This window comes from Poecilia formosa, unplaced genomic scaffold (genome assembly GCF_000485575.1).
Source record: "Poecilia formosa unplaced genomic scaffold, Poecilia_formosa-5.1.2 Scaffold95, whole genome shotgun sequence".
In the NCBI taxonomy this organism is placed as follows: domain Eukaryota; kingdom Metazoa; phylum Chordata; class Actinopteri; order Cyprinodontiformes; family Poeciliidae; genus Poecilia; species Poecilia formosa.
Window position 1 is genome coordinate 2,047,094 of NW_006800034.1, and position 17,258 is coordinate 2,064,351.

At 37.4% G+C, this 17,258-nt stretch overlaps 1 protein-coding gene across 2 annotated transcripts; it reads left to right on the top strand.

The window, feature by feature from the left end:
• Window positions 1–1,519: 1,519 nt before the first annotated feature.
• Window positions 1,520–17,083, top strand: adam9b (ADAM metallopeptidase domain 9b). 2 transcript variants are annotated; one of them, XM_007558369.2, is made up of 22 exons: window positions 1,520–1,783; window positions 2,111–2,217; window positions 2,322–2,395; window positions 2,871–2,949; window positions 3,037–3,113; window positions 3,962–4,154; window positions 4,242–4,304; window positions 5,702–5,773; window positions 5,929–6,098; window positions 6,217–6,307; window positions 8,361–8,491; window positions 8,629–8,800; window positions 11,721–11,810; window positions 11,901–12,096; window positions 12,269–12,377; window positions 13,849–14,029; window positions 14,122–14,208; window positions 14,298–14,403; window positions 15,564–15,693; window positions 15,791–15,890; window positions 16,075–16,112; window positions 16,466–17,083. In XM_007558369.2, the coding sequence occupies exons 1-22, from the start codon at window positions 1,714–1,716 to the stop codon at window positions 16,587–16,589; spliced, it is 2,460 nt and encodes an 819-aa protein (XP_007558431.1). In that variant the 5' UTR covers window positions 1,520–1,713; the 3' UTR covers window positions 16,590–17,083. The 2 variants fall into 2 exon arrangements, with proteins under 2 accessions (XP_007558431.1, XP_007558430.1); XM_007558368.2 differs by having other exon boundaries at window positions 1,521–1,783; window positions 2,108–2,217.
• The last annotated feature ends 175 nt before the right edge of the window (window positions 17,084–17,258 follow it).

A 17,258-nucleotide genomic window follows, 5' to 3' on the forward strand; every position in this document is an offset into this window, starting at 1 on the left:
TTTAAGTTTTTCTTTTTGTTCCTACAAGTCTACAAACCTCCTTAGGTGTAGTTGAGGTGGAGTTCAGATGTTTCTTTCAAGGCTGGGTGCGCTTGGCGTACTGATTGACTCGCCGGATTAAGAATGATGCGCACCCACAGAATATTTCAGGAAACTACTGAAACGCCCCCGGGAATTGTGGGATATGTAGTAAATTTCAAGTTTCTTCCAACAAACTGTTAATTTATTGGTTTTAAATTACTATATATGCAACATTAACCATTAAGATATTTGTATTATGTGCTATTTTTCGCGTCACCAAATTTTATAGTTGTTTTTTTTTGCTGCTATTAGAGAGTAGATGTTAAATAGGTTGTCAGTTTATATGTAATCCTGATTTTATCTTCACACATAAAATTGAAATTTTGCTTGCTCTACAGTTAGTTTACACTGAAGGTTTTTATTTTTATTTTTAAATTTTTGAAGAACCAAAGGGCGACAGAATGTATTATGCTGGAACTAATGTAATACAAATTTATTCATTAAAAACGTTAAGAAAATTGTTCATGCGTTAATATTTCCTCCAGGGCAAGTTTAGAAAAGTTTGGGACGAGTTTCACAGCCGTCATGATTGAAATTCCTGGGTAATTTATTTTCTTTAGCCCAAGGCTCTTGGGAAAGCATTAAGCAGGGGAATTTACGGCATTTACAAACACAAACTGCCAAATAAAACTGACCATTAGGGGAGTTTTTTTTTCTTTTAATTGGAAATTTAATAATTGAATGCAATTCTTTTTTTCCCTTTACAAATATAAAATGTAACACACTGTTATCTTGCAGAAGCAGCTTCATTTGGGTTGCCTGGGGGTTAGAGAGGCAAAGATACTGCATATGGCAATGAAAAAACACACAGTGTGAGAGAGAAAAGAATTGAAGATTCAAGTAAAAACAAACTCCTGGCAATTTTTGGAAATTAAGACACATGTTGGCGTTTTCACTCTGGTGAGAGGAATGCAGATCCTCATAAAAGATGGTTTGATCAATGAAATCAAACCATCTGTAAACTCAGTTTTTGGGATAAACGGCACTTTATTTAAAAATATTTTTGTAACACTATATATAAACCCTGACATATATTTAAATAAAAAAATTACCCTATTTCTAAGTGAAATCAAAATTAATAATAGCGTTAACAATAAATTATTACATTCCATATGTGCTAAACATCCGAGCTGTTTCTAATATGATCTGAAGATCTGTGTTTTTCTGATCCTTAAACTATGGTGCCATCTTGTGGACGAGTCTGGTAACAGCAGCTGTATCTGCCTTACGGTCCGGATTCCTCTACAGCCTTTTATGTCTGTGTGTGGATCTGAAAGAGACTTCCTAGTTATAAACCACTTGTACAGGTTAAAAAAAGAGTTCAAATCACGCCCACCTACGGCATCCACTGCTGTACCAGCTACAAAATGGTGCGCACCCAAATGACTCATGACAAAACTTTGCCTGGTAAACAATGGCAACAAAGTTTCAGTTGTAAACCTTATCCTTAAAAACACTGTGACTTTCTAAAACAGATTTTACAAGTCACCCAAGTGTAATTTTTCTTCCGCGTTTTCCCGGAATACGCCCACCTATCATAGCCACGCCCACTAGAGCACCTGAGCAGAAAGAAAAAGACGTCTTATCGGAATCAGACTTCCTGATGTTGATGTTTTACATTTTTCTACCATCATGATTATCAGGAAACCCATTTTCATAGCTTTTATCCTCCACTTATGTATTTCTGAGATAGAAAACAAGGGTGAGTGATATTTCAATTGTTTGTTTTTTGGGTTCGTTTTGAAAAAGAAAAGTCGCTTTAATTCTGTATTTCTCTTAGACCGATCGGGTCATAGAAGTATTTTTAATTGACCTCAGATTTATTGACAGGCCAGCTTCTGGAAGTATGTTCTACTTTAATCGTGTTGTTTTATTTAACAGAACAAAAGGATATTGATTGAAATGTTACCTAATTCAATTGTTCTGGGTGTGTGCTCGGATTGCGTATGGATTCCTTTCTTAGCATTTGCTATTCAAAGTGTTCCTTCGCAGCAGTATTTTTGCATTGTTTCCTTTCCACCTCCAGAAGATTTCAGTGGGTTTACATCAAAACTGCCCAAATACTCCATTGTAAAGCCACAAGTGATCAACAACAGGTGGACAAGGAGTCTCAATCGGACCTCACAGACAGAAGAGGTAGTAGGTTCCTGGCGTTATAAATGTTCTTTAACTTCCTTTTATCTGAGTTAGTATAATTACGTGATTATTTTTGTTTGTTTGTTTGTGTTGTGTTCATATAGGCATATGGAGATAAAGTATCTTACACGCTGATGATCAACAACAAAGAGCATATTCTCCATCTGGAAAAGAACAGGTAGGAACTCATCATCACTGACATTGAAGGCGATAGAGGTTCATCTTAATAAAATCAAAACTTTTAAGTTATTGCAGTGATCCAGTTAAGAGTAATGCTACAATCCTACTTACAGTAGAGAAAGTGATTTGTTTTAAGTGTGTATGTCGAAGTATGATTATGGCTTGTACATAATCTAAACTCAATTATTTGCATCCTGGCAGTTCTTCCTTCCACTGAACTTTCCAAAAGTCTGAGCATTCTCAGAGTTCTTTAACTGTTTATTGTTCTAAGCAACTGAAATTTGTGTTTGATTAGCTGTGAGCCAGATTTTCAAAACAAATAAGCAAAAAAACCCAAAACAAAAACATGGAACACTTTTTAAGTTTAACTGCAGAACTAAGTTACATTTTGGATGATATCACAATTTTTTAAGATCCACTGGTAATTTTTAATCTTCAAAATGAAACATTTATTTATTTTTTCTTCTACTCAGAGGATTTTTACACCCAAATTTTGTCCAGTATTCTCGTGAGGCCAGCGGTAACTACAATACCTCATATCCAAGACAACATGTGAGTTTCCTGATTGGCCGTTCGTCCTTATAAGAACTGCTTTAAGAAAAAAAAAAAGTGTTAAATTACATTATTCTAAATTTTCAGGTGAACTGCTACTACCATGGGTCGGTGGAGGGATACGAAGGTTCAGTGGTTGCGCTCAGCACGTGCTCCGGCCTCAGGTTTCTACCTTTGCTTGGATTATTGGCATGCAGAACATTTTACATTCCAGTTGGAGTTTATTTATTTCAGGAACTTAATTAATTAATTACAAAAGCACATCTTCAATCCTTTATTTTTGTTTTCTGCTTACAGTTATTGAAAACGTGATCTTTGTGATTTGTATATTTCATCAGACCAACAAAAGAAAAAAGAAATTCCAGAAATGTGAACTTAATGAGTTGTATATTTCTTGCCTGCTTAAAGGTTGTTATTTTAAAAAGCTTTTTTATTCTGACATCTTGTGACCAGCCTCCCTTTTTCTGTTGATAAGAAGCTCCAAAAATAAAACAAAATAAAATGAGACTGGCGACTCTGGAAAGATCATCAAACTTTCAAAAGTATTTGTTTTTTTATTTCTATTTTGTAAAATGCTATTTTGAAAATCATTTATACCCCTCCTAAACATTTGTTACAGCAGTCAGATCCAATCACTGATCACAGAGCTGCTTTTTGCAGTTTTCCACTGGTATTTTGACGATGTATTTTTGTTGATGAGCTCCACATTTCTGAGGAGAAATCACCCTAAACTTTAGCTCCCTCCAAACATTCAGGTGACAGGTCCCAACCTGTCACATTCAGGTTGGGACTCTAAAATTATAATAACCAAGACGTTATTATGACTCTAAGCCCGAAGTTTGAGAAAAATGTGTTCTAACTGCAACCCAACTCTCTGTTTTTGCAATATCATGCAGCCATTCCCTGGAGTTCATTGCTACCGATCCATTTTTATTTGATTGCTGAGCCGCTGAACTTCCATGGTACCGCTCTATATCATTCCTTTAGCCTGCTGTGCTCTACGTCTCCACAGGGGTGTGATCCTCCTTGAAAACGAGACGTTTGGACTCGAGCCCGTTCCGGCGTCCACCACCAACGAGCACGCTCTCTACCTCCTGAAGGACTCTCATTCTGAGCCAGTCACCTGCGGGGTCGTTGGTGAAGCGACATCAACGCCCAACTATGAACCCTTTGAGCCTGCCCAGTCCATGACTTCTCTCCTAAGGGTTCGTTCTACATCTAAATGTTTAGAGTGTAAAATGGAGGCTTTTCTGTCTAAATCCTTTTCCTTTGACTCATTTTTGTCTCAACAGAGAAAACGCGCTTTACCTCAAACCAGTTACGTAGAGTTGGTGCTGGTCGTCGATAACCTCAGGGTGAGTGTTTGTGATTTACTTTTCGTTTTATCAGTAAAATACATCCTGATTTAACCAATGAACTGGTCTGTCGTGATGAAGACACGGCTGACTTAAATGGCTCTCCTTTAGCGATAGGGTGAGAAGCTCAGTCTTTCAGGAGGGACTCGGTGTAGAGCCGCTGCTCCTCCATGTCAAGAGGAGCCAGTTGAGGTGGCTCAGGTGTCTGGTTAGGATGCTTCCTGGACACCTTGGTGTTCCAGACACGTCCCTTAGTAAGTGGACTCAACCCATGTGTGCTGAAGCAGAGAGACATCGAAAAGTTTTAGGATACCGACCCTTGAGGATTGGAGCTGGAGACCACTGGCTTAGAGAATAATTGTTGAAAAAAAAATGTTTGAGTATTGAGACTGAGACTTTTTTTATTTTTATTTTTTTTTTACTTGGATGCACCAGATTAAGGGATCCAATAATCTCGATGTCCTATTCTTCTGAAGGTTTATGGGTTATAGTCAAGCTACTACCAGAGCTGCACCCAGATCCTGCTTGTCTTCTTCTCAATTTAGCTACCAAATCAGCAACGTCACTGCAGAACTTGTTGGATCTGAGTTCAGGAGCAACAGGTTGTGAGGGATGAGAAATCCTATGAACAATGAGGACTAAAGTCCGGGGATTGTTGTGGCATTTATTGATTATGTCAGAAAGACAACATAACTTATTTGCTCAAAGGTGATCTTTCACTTTCAGAGGGAACTTTGGTCTCTCTAAATAGGCCCTGATAAGAATTAGTCATAACTACAACAACCACTAGAGACATTCCTTTAAATCAGCCGTCTGAAACTCTAGTTCATAATTATCGGTGTCCTGCAACTGGTTTAGACACTTTGTGTAGCATCTGTTCAATATTCTATAGTTTCTAACATATTAATGTAGATACATTACATGTTAATAAATGTGTCCCCACTAACAAAATGCATTGTAATTTTTAACAAGGCGTTATTTGAAAAATTTTCAAGTGATACACCATAACCTTAAGCTTAATAAATGCATTTAAATGGAAAATTATGTGCTTTCTTTGGCCACTACTATATAATGTATAAAGTTTGTCAGTAAAGAAGGTTGTTTACTTTTTAAACTTCTAAAATCTCTTTCAAAAATCTTTCTCGGCGTTTCCTAAACGCTTACCTTCATCTGTCATCTTTTCATCTTCTCCATCAGAGAGTTTGATCTTAGTGTAACATTTCATTAAGAAATAATACTTTGGCAGTCATCAATCTTCTTGTAACATATTGAACTTTTAAACATTGCAATTATGTGACTCAGAGCTATGCTACAAGGCTGAATCAAGTGATTATGCACGTTTATTTTATTGTTCAGAATGTGGTTTGTTTTTGTAAACATTTGACCTTTTTTAACAGTATAATTACAAGCAACAAAATGAAACGGCAGTCAGAGAGGAGATGGTGCAAATGGCAAACCTCTTGGACGGGGTGAGAGTTTCTGCTGTGTTTGTAGATATCTTTGTTATTCTTTTGCACAGGCTCTAGTATCTTTACAATCTTTAAACTAAGAATTGCCTCAATTGTACCGATAATCGCTGATGCTAACATAAATCGGCCTCTCTTTTTTTCTTTTTTTCTTTTAGTACTACAAACCGCTCAATATCCGAGTTGTGCTTGTGGGCCTGGAGATTTTTAAGCAGAGTAATCCTTTCAGTGTGGACGGCTCTGCTGGACAGGTGCTGGGAGAGTTTGTTAAATGGAGGAAGAGCACGCTGTTGCCAAAGATCAGGCACGACATCGGTCAGCTCATTGTGTAAGTAGCATTCGTCTGTTTTTATTTAGCAGAACAAGCCATTAACTTAGGTTTCTGTCTGTGCTTGAGGTTGTTAGAGAAGACTTTAACCTTGTTTGTTTCTCCATGTGACTGCCAGCGGTCGGTCGGGGTCATACGGCGGTGGCGTTTTGGGCATGGCCTATGTTGGCACCGTCTGCTCCGTTGCGAGCTCTGGAGGAATTAACGTGGTAGGTTCTGTTTTAACCTCGAACCCCTGCTGACACAACGGTGCTTTGACACAATAAGCTTTTACAGGAAATCTGACACGGTATGCTTTATTAATGGGGGACTGCTGACTGTCTCAAGCTCTAAGTGACACACCGGCGAAACAGGTCTGACTGGAATGCCTCTAACCTCCATGGCAAACCTTCTTTCTTTCGGTTGCCGCATTTTTTAGATGCTTTTGGCACTCTGATTTACAAATGGCTGTGTGTGTATTTATAGCTGCTGCAGAAAGTAGAAAGTAACATCTATAAACTCTTTGTTTGATGTAAAGAGTTGGAGTCAAAATGCAAAAACTACCTTTAAAAACTAAGTACACCCACTGGCTCAGTGGCTGGTGGTTTATCTGCCGAACAACACAAATTTATTTTGATAACACCTTATCAGTTTAACATGCCATTATGAAGGAATATTTTTCCAGTCTTGACTTGCATGCTTTTAGGTTTTTAGAACTGTTTGCATCTATTTTGCACAACTTGCTTGAGGTTTTGTTGCAACCTCTTCAGTCAAGTTCGGATTAGTGAGTGCAGTGCCTCGGCTTTTTATTTATTTAGCGATTTTGCTTTAGGTTGCTGCTTTTGTTTGCTTTCCGCTTCACAGCTTTATTTTGGTAAGATTTCATCTGATTGATGAGTGTCTTCACTTTTCAGAGTGGAGTGCTTTGGTTTACTAAGGATCTTGTGACTGCTTAAAATAATTTTAGTTGCGACTCCAAAACTAGCCCATATCATTAACCTTCCACCACCATGCTAGACCATTAATATGCTGTGTTTATGCCGATTTATTGCTCTGGGTATTATGCCACTTAAACAAAGCTTTGATTTCATGTTTTAGAGAAGATTTCTTAAGTTTAAGACATTTTATTATATACAAAGTTAGAAACTTAGTTGAGTTGCCATTTTTGCATTATAATAAACCTTTTCTTTTTTTTGCTTTAACACAGATAAAAAATAAAATCCAGTACTTATTTGGAGCAAATTTGTTATGCAGGCTTCAAACTTGCTGGCATCCATAAACCTTTCTTATCTGATGCATGATTACATAGTCATTTTTAAGCTTTTAACCTTTGGACCTGTTTCCTTGGACAGAGCAGAGACCTAGTTAATGCTCTTCAAAATCATAAAGACAAGAAGTTATGTATTGCAGATGCATGCTGACCTACATAAACCAGAAAATAGCTGCAAGAAAATATCTACTTGCCTGATCAACTGGAAGTGAGAAACTGAGCTGCATGAGGACAGAAATGTATATTGTTACTAAGTGAAGTGAAGGTGATGGGAAGGGAGGTATAAAAAAAAACTGTCAAAACATTGCTGACTATGTAGCAAAGAGTAGGTCCTCTGGTCACTCAATGTCCATTACATTTATTTATTTCAAGGCTTTTTCACATCGTTACAAAAAGAGACCACAGTCATGGAAGGAACCGTACTTGATGTTTTCTATTTGTGCTGTTTTAACTTGCAAAACAGTGCTATGCACCTTTAACTTCAACTCCTGTTTCACTATTATTAAGATATGCTGTTTATAACCTGTTTTCAATGTGATCATTTTCATTGTACTTAAGAGTTTTGCACTTAACATGAATGCTGTTGGATGTCCTCCCCTGTGAATTATTTTTTCTTACTATTATTAGTCAGACATGGCGTTATATGCATGCCTAGAATCATAAACATTACCAAAACCTGGCAACTGCCAAAACAATGGCTTTTATTCAACTGGCTAAAAAATACCTTTGCTTAGTAAAATCCAGTTGTTGTTCTCAGTTCCTATGGAAGCAGCAAAATTAACTTTTCTACACCAAGTACAGTTTTAGCTTAGCTTTCCTTAACAAATGAACTTGTATATTATTTTAAATCATATTTACTCAATTTTAAGGACTATGCAAGATCTAGATGTGTTTTTATCATGAAATGCAAAATCTTAAAAGCATAAACCTTTGCCAGCTCTCTTGCCATGGTTGTATGTTTAAAAACAGATCTTTTCTTTTTTTTAGCTAAATACCACGCTTTGTTTTCACAGTACAGCAATGACAACTTGAATTTTGTTTCCACTGTGGTGGCCCATGAGATGGGCCATAACCTGGGCATGAATCACGACTCCAGTGGCTGCACCTGTAACGGAAAGAGCTGCATCATGTCAGCGGGAGCCGGGTAAAACATTATCCACCTATTGTATTCTATATCCATATTTCTTTCGTAGTTTTTCATTAAAACAACATAGAAGCTTTTTGACATTACTTTTGTTTCACTCTAGCCCGCTTTGTTTGTTTAATGCTGTTACTTTGTAGCGGTGCCGTCCAGTTCAGTAAATGCAGCGAGCAAGACTTTGAGTCTTTGATTGTCCGCGGGGGAGGCGTGTGTCTTAGAAATCAACCTTCGGCATCAGACGTGATTGGCACCGCTGAATGTGGCAACGGACGCCTGGACAAAGGAGAGGAATGCGACTGTGGCACAAAAGAGGTAAAGAAGTTAGAAAATTGGGTAACGCTACATTTGACGGGTTGTGAATAAGACTGACATGACCGATAATGATCATATGTAATAAATATGTCATAATAGTAGTCATAATAATGTCGTTAAGTGTTATTACACTGTCAAAAACGTTAAAACAGTAATTATTTCTCCCTTCCTGAAATAAAGCGGAACAAGTAGGACGAACAATAAAGATTTAATTAAGCTTTAAAAATAGTCATTAACAATTCCTCTTTCATCAAGTTGAACAAGTATCACCATTTATGACGATGTCATTAAGAGTTATTACAGTGTCATTAACATTATCTCTTACCTACATAATTTTTTAAGTGTAATCGGTAATACTTTTATAACAAATTTATGACAAATCATGATTTCTTGGTTAATGTCAAGTTGTCATAATGAAGACATTTTGAATATTGTCAACTTTGTATTAAAAGTGTCGTGATTTACCGAATGACTCTTTATGACACCAGTCATAAATATTCATAAAGACTCCTTCATGTTCATGGCAGGTGTTATGTCATGTTTATAACAGTGTCATGTCAGTCTTATTCACACCCTGTCAAATAAAGTGTTACCAAAAATTGTTCTTTGTTTTTGTTGGATTTCTGGACTTTGCAAACTGGTGCACAGAAGCTTTAGTGCCTACTGTGTGAATCTGACACAGAAACTGTGTCGATGTCGCCTTTTTGTGGACAATAATTCGCACATCAAAGTACATCACTGAATGAAATTTAACTGAAGTAAGTAGTAGTTTATAGGTCAGAGTTAGGCCTCCTCCTGACCTATAAAACACTAGTTAGGAGTTAAAAATCAACCAGAACATGGACAGTATTTCCAGGTTCTTGAAGATATGTTCAGGGTTGTATCACAAACAAAGTTCCCATACTGTCTGAGCATGCTCAAAACCTTTACAGGGATCTGATTAGGTATCTTGTTGGCAGCATGTTTTTTCCAAGCATGGCATAGAGGAGTTTGATAACAGCAGTAGATTGTGTAGTTGGGCTCCTGCCAGTGCTTGAACAATTAGTGTGCTGGCAGCACTTTCAAGTAATAATTCACTGTAACAGCCAGAGGCAAGTCACACCTTGCCTCTGCACTGGCTTCAACCAGAAAAGATCTTCTCAAGCAACAGCAATGAAAGACCTCAACCTTCAATAGGAGTGCCGTACTTGGATGCCTTGCACAGAAATCCCTGTGCCCTGGCCGTGGTGTGTAAAAGGGCTTCCGCCTGAGGAGAACTGTGCACACCTCCAAATTGCACATAGGCTGGTTACTGGGATACTAAAGGATGGTATTTGTTTTCCAGGCTGACATTTTGCCTGAAGAGTTACAAGATAAAATCCCTTTTTGTAGAGAAGCAGTGTGAGTGGAAGAAAACATTAATAACAAAATGCTATTGTAATTATAATTGTTGTGCCATTTAGAGTTTCAGAGCTCTCCTCTGAGTGACGTAGACTGACATTTGTTTTTTGGGTTTTTTTTTAAATGGCAGTAAAAAAACACACATTGTGCATGTTGCACGAATAATTCTGACCTCACCCGTCAAAGAGTGTCTTTTTTTCCTATGTGAAGGGGCCCTCTTATAAAAAACGTAAACTCTGTATAGATGGGACAGGTCTGTATTTACAGACGATGTGAGTAAAACTCTGACTGAAAACACTGTTGTTGTTCTCTTTTTCACAAAGATGCTCATTGTGCTTTTGAAGCATCCTTCTTTGTCAGCTTAAGATTTTTAAGTCCCTGATTCTGATGCTGCTTCCCCATCAGATCATGACAGACATGTAGAAGAGATGTAGCGTTTTGCTACAAATACTGTAGGAACTAGTATATTTTACTCTCTCTTCTCACAAATGTCTGCAATTGTGTCTCGAGTCCAATCTAGTTATCTGGTTGGACAACCAAGATATGAGATATTTATACTCCTTTACCGTAACCACTTCATCTTCCACGAGGGACATGGTGTTTGACCTATTCCTACTTCTCCTTGTTTGTACAATCATCTCTTGTTTCGTTGACGTCTAAGACAAGAGGAATGTTTCCACTCAGGAAACAAAGAGGTCAAAAAGTTGTTTATACTCAAATTCTTGTCCGTCTCTGAATTAGTCATCTGAGTATTTCTGCTGACCAGTGGACTTAGATTTGTTATGCAATTCGAATGTGCACAGAGTGAAAAGGAATGATGAGAGTACAGTGCTCTGTGGTTCTCCTGTGCTGCTGACACACTGATTGTGTTTTGGAGAATCTGACATTGCAAAAGTGTTCCTTGCTTTTAATGTTGACTTTAAGTTGCTGCTCTGCCAACATTTCCCAACAATTCCTTATGTCACTTCCTTTCTTCCTCTAATTTTAACTTTAAGTTACTGTTCTACACTCCCCAATAACTCCTTCTGTCCCTTCCTGAAGGCTTTTCCCCCTGGTAAGCAGTTTCTTCAGTTCCTTCCTTGCTCTAATATCAACATTACTGTTCTACACTCCCCAGTAACTCCCTCTGCCCCTCCCTGAAGGCTTTTTTCCCCTCGTTAAGCAGTTTTTTCAGGTCACAGGTGATCCAGGCTTTGCTCCTTTAAAATATAGTTGAAAAATATGTATCAAGGCAACTCTGTTTAAACATTTTAAAAAGGAGTTCCCTAATGAACCTTTAGAAAACCACTGTTGAAGTTTCCAAAAACATATAAGTGAGGTATATATTTTTAATTGTTTTTAAAAAAAATTTGTTATTATTGTATGCTATGTATTGTATGGGGATCGATAAAGTATTGTCTGTCTGTCTGTCTGTCTGTCTGTCTTGTCCACTGTTCTTTTATTTGAGATGTTCTTATTGTGTGCATGTTTCAGAGTTAAAACAGTTCATTTTGGATGTATAATGTGCTGTTATAGTTTGTTCCCTTTTTATTTCACACAGGAATGTAAGAACGAGTGCTGTGATGCTGCCACCTGCAAACTGACTCGTGGTTCCTCTTGTGCTCATGGTTACTGCTGTGAGAAGTGTCAGGTCTGCAAACCCTTTCAGTACAGGTGAAATTTCATCCCTTTTGCCTTCGCCATGTCAAAGCGATTATTTTTACTTCCCTGTCTCTGGTAGTTCAAAGTGGCTGGAACTCAGTGCAGAAAGTCACTCGACGTCTGCGATCTTCCGGAGTATTGTAATGGCAAAAGTGGATTTTGCCCTCAAGACTTTTACATCATGGATGGACTGCCATGCAAAAACGATGCAGCCTATTGCTATGAAGGACGCTGCCAGACGTACGATTACCAGTGTTTACAACTGTTTGGATCAGGTATGTTCTGTTGTGATCGTTCGAGAAATCCATTTGGTTTATGCTGTTACTTGTTTCGATCTAATATTATTTTTGTAACGAATTAAAATGATTGACGTATGTTTTTCTCTCTTGTTAAGTAATTTAATTTCTTCTCTTGCTGCTCATATTTGATACTTTCCTTCTTGAATAGGTGCAAAAAAGGCAGATGATATTTGCTTTGAATATGAAAATGTAAAGGGCAACGTGTTTGGGAACTGTGGCATCACCAGCAGTGGAGGCTACATCAAATGTACCGTGGCGTAAGTACTAACACTTCAAAAGTTTCAGGTGTGGGTCAGTAAATTAAAATATAATCCAAAAAATGGTCTTTTCAGCACCATAATTCAAAATCTGCCACATGCAACACATTAAAATGATGTTTACTGTGCATAGACATACCGAAAGACATACTGGTACGTCATTTCTTGTCATGACTTGCTGCATCAGTGCGGCACATGTTCCAAAAGGAATCAGCTTGTGCGTGATCAGGAGGCCTGGGCTGCTTTCATAGCAGCTTAGCTCATGTGTATATTTGGGCTAGTGTCTCATCTTTTCCTAGATTTTGTTTTTTTAAGTAATTAGAGATCCCACAGACATTAAAGCAGGGATTTGGTACAGGTAACATTGTGGGAAAGTCGTAAGTATTGCTGAAAAATGAAAACCTCATTGACCTGAAGCTTCCCGGCAGACGGAAGCATGAAGTTCGTCAGGCAGACCTGCACTAACAGATGACAGGAACTTGCAAAAGAAACTTAAAGCTAGACTTTATGCAACTCCACTCAGCAGTCAATCTCTGGAGCCTTGACTTCTACATAAAATCCAAACTTTACTTCTCTCTTAAAAAAGAGAACCTTAAACTACAGAGCAACAGCTGAGATTTTCTTTTCCCCCCACCGCCCACGTAAAGCACATCTGACGTCTGGTGAAGCAGACACACAGGAACTGTGAAAGCCCATCCTTTGGATACTTGTGAAGCACTGATTGCTTCTTTAGGAATGACTGCTTTGAGGCTTACCCTCCCTGTGAAGGTGCTATGGAAATTATTAACAAAAAGGGTAGAGAAACTGATAAGAAATGAGAAAGATCAATATTTGCCTTTAAATGTTTTATTTCGAAGGCCTGAAGCGGTCGAAGACTCTGTCACTGAAGGCAGACGAGTAGAGAAGAGCCCAGCGGCACAGCTGCATACATTTCGGTTAAAACCACATCCTGTTTTGACTCACACACATATTGGAAAAGTAGCAACAAAGGGGAAAACTTAATAAAAACAGCTTAACTTGCATAGACACCCACTTTAAGCCTTCCTTGAACTCTGTGATTGTCACGTACGTTATCTGATGCACGCGCTTCCTGCACTACGTGTGCTTAGAAAGCCGCTTGCGTACATACGAAGTGAAACAGACACGTCTATGAAAATAAAAAATGCAGGTATATGTACTAATTTTTTCACTTCAAAGGGTATCGGGTTTTTTGTAGGCCATAAAATTTCTTTATGAAAAATCTTTTTTTTTTTTCCTTTTTTTTTATTGGTCTTAACTATTCATTTATGTGGAAATTGAGATATTTGTTTTTATCAGCTGGCTATTGATTTCTGTAAAAAGAATTGCATTTTTATTTTAATTACCGAGACGCAAGTGAACTGCAAATCTTGAAGAAAACAGAAATAAAGTGGCATCTAGTTGAATTTAAAAATATATATACTTTGCAGTAATACTAGTATCTCTTTTATAGGAATGCCAAATGTGGAAAGGTGCAGTGCACTAATGTGGATTTAAACAACCACCCTGCTGGTGCCCAAATCAGCATTGAGATAGTTCAGGGATCCAAATGTATCAATGCAGATTTCAACCTTGGAACCGACGTTCTGGATCCGGCTTATGTTAACCCTGGCAGTCCGTGTGACAATGGAAAGGTGAGCCAATAATATTTACAATGTTCTGTTGAGGAGACGGAAGTAAAACGGCAGATTAAGTTTGACTGGATGTTTTCGATCCTCTACTTTAGACCTGCGTGGACTTCAAGTGTGTGAACGCGTCAGTTCTGGACCCAAAGCTGGGCTGCGATGCACAGACCACCTGCAGTGGACGAGGAGTAAAACAAGCCTTTAACTTTTTGTAAACTCTTTTATCAGTCAATATTGAAATGCCAGACACTTCACTGGCTGTTTTTCATTCATCCAGGTGTGCAACGATCAGGGACACTGCCACTGTGACAACGGTTGGGCTCCACCCAACTGCAACAAAGCAGGCCGAGGTGGCAGCATCGACAGCGGTCCTGCCATGATAGGTACATTTAAATTCTTTAAATGTGCACACAAAGTTGTAGAATTAATTTAAGGTCACCTGCACAGAGTTTTAGTCTAAACTTTGTTTGGGAATGATTATCATAACTGTTTTGGTTTATTATTAATTGATTTCAACTGGATGTTGATCAACTACTAACCTTAATTGCGTTTGAAAACAAGAATTTAGTTCACATGTTGCCAAATTTGTAAAATTAATCTCACGTCGATGTAGAGAAACCCAACACGTTTGTTAGTTCATTTAAATTGGTTGGTTTCTTGGTACTGATCTATCTTTTAGGCATAATCCACAGAACTTGGTCTTTGCATAAGCAGCGTTGGCCTACTTTAACTTTCCTGAAATCATTTAGGAAGTGTTTGTGATCCATGAGAATTTGGACATGTTTGTGTTTTTTTTTCCTCCTTTGGTATCAGTGGCAGCATGATACCACAGGGTGATGCTACCACCACCATGCTTGAGAGTTTGATCATAAAATGTTTCTTGAAAAAGGATTTGGCATGTATATGTGGGTAGCTTATCAATTATAGTTGAGGTTGATGATTTTCAGAACGAGTTTTCTTCTTTTTGGGTGGCCAGCAGTCCATGGTGGACAATAGTGTTCAGGGAATTTTATTGGTAGTTCTTTGTTCCCACACATCCTAACCAATTTTCCATCAAATAGTTTTATGTCAATAGTTGAAGCTGGATCTGCCATTAGCAGAATAATTCTCAAAACTGATTTTGAAGTAAATAAAGAAGAATAGGTTTGAATTTCTTCTCAGTTGTATTGATAGTTTGTGCTCCGTATTTACTGCTCTGATTTTTAAGAAAATCAATTTAAGTGAATTCTAGAAATTCAACAAAGAGTAGTCACATATCAAGCCATAATTATGCCAGGAGTTGGTTAATGGTTGTAAGTTGTATCTTAAAAATGGGAAATGCATGATGAATCCAAACTTGTTCTTTAAAAATGCATTGCAGTTTTTTAGTTTTTGGATGTTTATGAATATTTTTAAAAGCACATCAACAGATTGATTTACTTATTCTCCAAAATGAGTGAATTACACATCTAAGGAAACCTGTAAGTGGTGTTTAGCAGATGTCAGTTATTTGTTGCTTATCGCATTTCTTGGCGAATCATCTCTGAGTTCAATGTTGTCTCAGATTACTCCCTCAGGAACGGGCTGTTGATCTTCTTCCTGTTGATTGTCCCTCTTCTCGTCGCTGCCATTCTGGTGCTGCTCTACGTGTTCAAAAGGGATTCCCTAGACATCTGCTTGAAACGAAGAAAAAAGTAAAATAAAGAAAATGTCTAACTTACAACACGCATTCATATAGTCTTTTAAAATGTGCATGTTTTTGAGAAAAATCTTTCCTGCTTTTGTTTAAAGAACACGCAGTACAGGAAACAGAAATGCAAATGCACCAACAAATGGTAACGTTCAAACAGATGTGACAATTCAGCCTCCAAGACAAGTTCCACCTGAAAGGGTAAGTTTACATGTCAAAGTAGTCACAGCAGCAGCTTTATTATTATTTTTTTATTTTTTATTTAAAAGACATTTGTCAGAAATAATGTTTCAGTTCATATCTTCCTGTTTTGCTTTTTGTTTTAGACATATCTTAACTGGATATTTCTTGTTTTCTTTTTGTGTGTTTCTGTATTTAACTCCAGCCTCCAGCTCCAACAGTGACCTCTGTTCCCATTTCAGGGTATGCATTTTATTTTTCAAAACATATGTAATATCTGTGAACCTGTTTTTTATTAATTTTGTATTAATTCAGTTATGTTTTATCAAGTTTATAATTCACAAAAAAAAAATCATCTCAAGGCTTTTTACAAAGCAAAATAACTAAAATATATAATCAAATCAGTGCAGATTCAGATGTATTTAAGTTCATTCCAACTTTGCTCCAGTTAATGCAGTTTAATCAAATTTAGTTTATAATTCCAGTTGGTAAAATTAAAAGTTTTCGATCTATGGAAGAATACAAAATAACACGGATTAATTAAAGCCTTTCATTGCACAACTTACAGCTTTAACTGAGCCCAAATATGCTGTCAGTTTCAGGTATGGAGAAGTGGATTACTGGTCCCAGGAAGCAAACGAGGCTCCTTCCCGACCTCCAGCTCCAGTTCAGGGCCCAGGAGTGCCAAGGCCGATCCCCGTGAAAGACATTAGTTCATAAAGTGAACTAATGCTCACTTTATGTCAGGGACGCTGTGAGTGTATGAGTGTGTTTCACAAAAAGAGACTGTTTTAAATCACTGTGACAATGAGACACTCACTGGGACTTGTATGCACTCTAAAGCTGACTGTAGTTTTTGTATTTGTGGTGTTGGATGCACCTTGTAAGTATCGGAGTGGGTGGGTTTTATTCGGTCTTTATCACTTTGTGTTAAATCAGCCACATAAATTGTCTATACAAAAAAAAAGAAATATTTTTAGGGATTTCCTTCCAACTTATTTTTAAAAGGTTGTTAGTTTTGAGTGTTGATATTGTAATATAGCCCGGAAGATTGTAATGAAGTTAGTTCAAATATATTTTACACATATGAGCTTCTCATGATCCACATTTTGGTCAGTCATAATTTTTGAAGACACGATGCGCTGAAATAAAAACATGAAAGTTCTTTTGATATTGATTTTAATGAAATAAAAGATGCTTGTTATCTATTTCAATCAGATTTATGTTCTCTTTGAATGTGCATTTATATCATGTTTACATATGTTTCAGGTTATTTCTTAAACTACAGCTGCATTTCATTAATGATTTATCAGTGCATGTAATTAAGCTTATGAAGTGAAACTCGTGTAATCATAACACACGAGATACATTTATGTATGTATACACTGT